Raw genomic sequence first — 6,375 nt, 5'->3', positions numbered from 1 at the left:
AAAAACAGAAAAAAGTAGAAAATATTCACAACTCCACAATTTAAAAAAAAAAAAAACAGAAAAAGTAGAAAATATTCACAACTCCACCATTCCTAGTCCACCATATGACATAGTCCCTCTGCATATATTTTCATGCAATTTATGAGTTAAGAAATTTAGTTTTTGATGACTGTTCTTATGTCAAATATAATGGTTAGACTGTTTCTAATCGGCAGATATAAACTAATACTAAATGTTGGGCAAGTAGAAAATTACTTGATTAAAGAGGTATGTATTGTTAATGTCTTCCCAAATTTTCCAACTATGAAAAAGCAAGTAGAGAGCAACTTATCTCAGTGGTACTATCTCCAGAGTATACTGGCCATGTGAGAAATTTAGTTGATCTTTGTATCTGTTTAAGTATATAGACACATACATTCATCAACATATACTAAGATTTTGGGGGGCTGTAGTAAGATTTATAGCTTTCTGCAGGCCTGATAATACCATAATACTATAGGTAAATATATTATTACAATAGTTTAGGAGAAAGTTGCTTAGTCATTGAACTTTGCCAAAATTACACTTATGGGTGATTAAACTGTAAAGTTTTCCCTTGTGGACAGGTTAAATATTTGCTTGAGCATTTCCAAGATAACCAAAATTCTTTTCAGAGATATCAATCCTGACTATAAATTCAGAAAAGAAAATTTTACCATTTGTGAAGTGATATAAAGAATGGTGGAAAAAAAAAAAAAAACAGTGACAAAGAAGCAGAATAATTTACGGCAAATATTCCAGGTATTGTGTCTAAGTGTATGTAATGCCATGTTACTGGTATTTTGATTATGGTGACTAACACTAAAACTGCTTTTCAAACTATCACTGAACAATAACTTTTGCTTTTCTTCATGCCATAAATTTAAAAACAGAGTCAGGAATCACGAAAGTTTTTAAAAATGAACTTTCTAGTGCCTCCTCTTATGTAAGAGGTTTATTATGTTAGTCCTAAATTCTAAGAACCTATTTATATTGCTTAGCATGATTTACAAAAAAATCATGTAATCTGTATACATAATATTTTATATCTGAAAAACAATGTAGATTACTGGCTGGGTAGGAATAAGAATATTCAATAGAACTGTAGTTAAAAATCAAGAAGAGCTTAAGCTTAATACTAACAGAAAACTCTATACAGACAAAATGAACATTAATATATTCTAGAAATATTTTTGGATTTTAATGTACATGAAAATATATACTGTGTGTAAGTTCATGCACAATACTGAAAAAATAATTATCAAGCATTCCTGAATTAGCAAGTTAAAAGTGTATATATTTTCTTCACAGAGTGAAATTGTTTATGTCCTTAAATAGGAAAAAAATTAAGCCAAACTATTTTTATTCTGTCCAGCTGGAAATGAGAAGTATAGTAATAAAATGAGATTTTAAAAATGACTATGGCCTATTCTCCATAAAAAAGAATGTCAATATTATACATTCTTTTATTAGAGAACATTTTTTTTTATGGAGAGAAAAGGTTTATGAGGTACTTATATATATATATAATTTGAAACAGAACTTCTTTTAACTTTACATTTATTCTTCTCTTTAAAAATAGCTTTAGGAGGCTACAAATTAAATAGTCATGATCTATGCATTCCTTTACTTCATATTTAGGTAATCTGAAATAGTATGTTCAAAACTATATCTCAAAAGAATATAAAGATATGAGCAGATGATTATGCTTAAAAAATTACAATTCAAACTGAGCACTGGTTTTTAAGCGACAAGGTGTCTATAAATATTTACTGAATAAGTATGATTCACCTGTTGTTTTTAAAATCTTGTAAGCTGATTAAACCACAAACATGTGGAATCAGTCTTAGTAAAAACAAGCAGAGTCTTTTAAAATAGTTATAAAGAGAAAGCATCACTGAAAAGAAAAACCTTTCCAATATCTTCTGGTGACTATTTCTTTTAAGGTTAGAAAAAATACACCAAAAACAGGATCATCAAGTCACTGTATGTTTCAACCCTAATATTGTAAAGTAATATATTAAGATATACTTTACATAATGAAAGCATAAAAGTGCTTCATATTGAAATTTTCACCTTGAAGGCTTAACAGCTATTTTTTAAAAATTACAATAATGATAAATTCTCAATATGCGAACCAAAAAACCCCCAAACAGAGCAAATCTGCATGTAATGCTTCAACTGAAATGTAAATTTCTAATACGACATACATACCCATTTGCATTGGACTTAGCTGTAACAATTAATTCTTTACCATTAAGTGGTGTCACATGCAGTAATGTGTTCTGAAGTTCCATTCTCTTTGAAAGTCCTAATATTTCTAAGGAGTCATTCATTACTAAAGACTGTTCATTCATTACTAAAGACTGTTCATTCATTACTAAAACTGTTCATTCAGAAAAACTTTAAAAGGATATGTCCTTAGAGACTCTAACTTTGAGAAATATAGAAATATATTTTCTGTATATAGAAATATACAGAATATTTAACATACCATTAATAATGGTATGCTAAAATAGCAAATAATTTATAACCATAAATATATCTCAAATGAGAAAATCACAGAAGAGAACAAGGAATATTTTTACCACCTACATGCTCTTTAATCCACTACTGTGATGAAGACATTTTTTTTCTTGATCTAAAACAGACCTTACACCTTGAATGGCAGGTGTCCTTATACCAACACGTGGATCTTAAGCTCTATTTAAAGTTACCTGTGAAATTTATACATTCAGGTGTGCTGCTTCATAAAAGGTAAAAGTTAGTTAAAATATTTGGTATCATTATTGTTATCAGTATTCATTGAAAATTATCTCACAATAATATTCTTTCCTATAACATGGACTTAAGTCTTGTGCCAAGTAACAGCACAGATTACAGAATCATGGTTCAGATCATGGACAGTGACTTTGCTGGTACACAGCCAGAATGAAGGAATTTGTCTATAATAAATAATTAAATAAGGAGCATACTTTATTTTAATATCAGTTGCTAGAACTGAACAATGGGTTTCTAGGTACCCAGAGGCAGAAATAAAGTTTCTTTTCATAAATTACAGTGACGTGAGGATCAAGAAGAGGTGGCACTGGGTTGCTAGCCAGCTTGCTAAAATACATACTTGAGTTCTACTGGAGGTATGCAGTCTTGCTGTGTATCAGTTATTTGTAAAGGCTGACTGAACAAAACTCCCTTCATCATACAGGCACTACTGTCTGCGCTACAGTAACAGAGAAACACACTGATAGACAGAACGGCCTCAAGTGATAAACAATCTCCAGGAATCTGCAGTGAGATCGTTGGTTGATTGGAAATGCTCTCTATCTCTCCAGATGGTATCTGTCCTTGAAGAAGCCATTCATTGCCTAGAAAATAGAGATAAATTATTAAGATTGCATAAGAAATTGAGTAGGAAATCAGACAAACTTTACAAACACCAGATTTACTCAATTAACAATATTTACTGCTGCTGCTGCTAAGTCACTTCAGTCGTGTCCGACTCCGTGTGACCCCATGGATGGCAGCCCACCAGGCTCCTCCATCCCTGGGATTCTCCAGGCAAGGACACTGGAGTGGGTTGCCATTTCCTTCTCCAAGGCATGAAGGTGAAAAGTGAAAGTGAAGTCATTCAGTCGTGTCCGACTCTTCGCGACCCCATGGACTGCAGCCTACCCGGCTCCTCCGTCCATGGGATTTTCCAAGCAAGAGTACTGGAGTAGGGTGTCATTGCCTTCTCCAACAATATTTATTGAAAGCCTCTAAATGCCAGGCATTTTGCTCTGTGTGAGGAACACAAGATATAAGAAGTCCCTAATTTAGTCATCTTGATATCAAATTAAAATTCTTTCTTTGAACACTGCAAACATAAATTAATTTTTATTGAAATCAAGATGAATATTACAAGTATGGTTATAGATTTTAAATGTGGTAAAATTAAAATGGAAATGTAGAAATGAAACCTATTAATAAGTCCTAGAAATAAACATAAGACACTTCAGAAAATAGTTAATTTTTACCAGATAAAAGTATCTAGAAATATAATATGCAAACTACAAAACAAGCTAGGGAATACAAACGTATGTACAACTCTGCAGTGACTTTCCATTAAAGACAGTGATGAATTATTGATTATCCAAAGGTAATAAAAAAAATTGATTTTCTTTCAGAAACAAGTAACACTGCATACATTATTCCAATGGACTCACTGTGAAAGACAAATCTTTGTTTACTTCATTTTAATACATAAGACTCCTGAGACTTAAATATATAGATCATCTATACAACAAACATTTAAAAATCACTAAAAATCTGTCTTCTAGTATTAAAGTTTTTAAAACGTCTTCATTCGCCCAGTGCCTTCTCTCCAAAGGAAAGTGTATGTCACCCTGAGGAAGCACATACCTAGGCTGACAGCATTAGAGGGGCTTAGCTACTAAGAGCCAGTGTTTGGGAAATGCAGGGCATGCTTTCCAGCCATCTGAAATAGAATACACTGAACAAAATCTAATGACTTACCAACAACTCAGGGCTATCTGTACAACAACTGGACCATCTACTGAGCAGTGATGAAACTCTATGTCTGTTTTTTAGCTTCTCTTTCTTTTTTGACCTCAGGATGAGTCAACAGACTACAGCACCTGTCTCTACCTGTCCTCTTCATCTCTCCTTTAGTTTATTGCTTCTAATATTCTGTTGATTGAAAAATTAAATTTGAGAAAAATATATCAAGTAAGAGTAAGGAAACTGTGAAAGGTGAGACTCTAAAGAGTTAAATGCAGAGCTTTTAAACATAATTCTTTTTAAAGTCTCTGGCCTTCTTGGCTTATTTCTGGACTGAGGAATATGTTTGATTTTGGTATACAGCAGATTAGTAAGGGAACTTCTTATATTTTAAATGAAAACAGGAAAATAATAAATTATGCTATTTTAAAGTGTTTCTGTAGACAATTTTCAGATACTTCACATGAAGGATTTGTGAAGCACAATATGCCCTTGGGGCTTTTATACTGCCATTTATTAATTAATTTATTGGCTTAAAACCTTCCCATAAATGCTGGCAGCTTTAAGATTAGACCCACCAAAATTTAGTTAAAAATCAGTGTTACGGTCTCTAAATAACAGGCCAAGAAGTGTCCTTTAATCACAAGTTTACAAATGTATCCTATAAAATAATATACTCAAAGACTTAAATTATTAGGATTCTTGCTTGAAAGTTTGTCCCTATACCAAAAAAAAAAAAAAAAAATTGTTTCCCTGGTGGCTCAGTGGTAAAGAATCTGCCTGCAGTGCAGGAGATGCGGGTTTAATGCTTGGGTGGGGAAGATCCCCTGAAGAAGGAAATGGCAACCCATTTTCCATTGCTTGGGAAATCCCACGGACAGAGAGGCCTGGCAGGCTACAGTCCATAGGGTCACAAAGAGTTGGACATGAGTTGGCAAGTAATGCATAACAATACAATAAAAACAGAACCAATGCCTTGGATAAGTGTTAAGATAACTAAGAATTTTCTCTATAGATTATTTCATTTTCCTTTAACACTACCTATATTTTGTATTCTAATAACTCAATATTAATATCATTAACTTGTGTAACTGACAAAGTAGAGTTAAAATAAGCATGTTAATTTACCAATATCCTACTTAAAAATAATATTTAATTTCACAGAGAGAAATTAAATTAACATGATCTCCCAGTGATGCAATGCTTTCAGACTAATGGACCTAGGCAGAACAGCTGAACTGGCAGTCGAAGACTTGCTCTAAACTTACTGAGGAATGAATGGCCAGGGTCTGAGCTCTCTTCTGCCCACAAAGCTAGCTCCAAACATCCGCTAGTGCTGCACGGCTCAGAACCCTCCTCTGCAGGGAGTGGACGCTGGTGATCTTCTCACAAGCTCAGTCGGTCCCTCCAGAGCCAGCACACAATTTCTTCTGGCTAGCCTACCACGAGCTCTCTGCTCTCTTGCATGGATTCCAAGCGGGCAGTTGCAGGACAATAGCTGCTACCCTGAGAATGTACCAAGGTAAGAAGGCACATAGCCTGGATCTGGGTAATGTACAAAAGAAAAGTGTGTGAGAGGGCATGAGGGAGGCGGAGTAGGCCAGGAAACCGAAACCTGAGTGAGGACATGTGCAAGAGCGTGGGAGGCTCGGACAGAAGAAGATCACTAGAGACAAGAAGTCAGGATTCAATTATGGACAACAACTATTTCACTTTGGAATTACGGCCTACTCAGTTAGAGAGGCTGGAAAGCACTGCTATAAGATAAGCAGTATACTGATTACCTATAAATTCATGAAATAAGTTCACACTGATTCAAATACACACCCAAATCTTAACATAATTGACAGTAACTGA

The 6,375-nt window shown here is 33.9% G+C and overlaps 1 protein-coding gene across 1 annotated transcript in view; it reads right to left on the bottom strand.

The window, feature by feature from the left end:
* Positions 1–2,597: 2,597 nt before the first annotated feature.
* The window catches only part of NHLRC2 (NHL repeat containing 2), a 53,682-nt gene continuing 49,904 nt past the window's right edge, over positions 2,598–6,375 (bottom strand). The window contains exon 11 of the mRNA XM_069567641.1: positions 2,598–3,383. Within this exon, the coding sequence (XP_069423742.1) occupies positions 3,127–3,383 (257 nt within the window). The 3' untranslated portion in view covers positions 2,598–3,126. The remainder of the gene's footprint in view (positions 3,384–6,375) is intronic.

Source organism: Ovis canadensis, chromosome 22, assembly GCF_042477335.2.
Source record: "Ovis canadensis isolate MfBH-ARS-UI-01 breed Bighorn chromosome 22, ARS-UI_OviCan_v2, whole genome shotgun sequence".
Lineage (NCBI taxonomy): Eukaryota > Metazoa > Chordata > Mammalia > Artiodactyla > Bovidae > Ovis > Ovis canadensis.
This window is presented reverse-complemented; position numbering and strand designations above follow the sequence as displayed.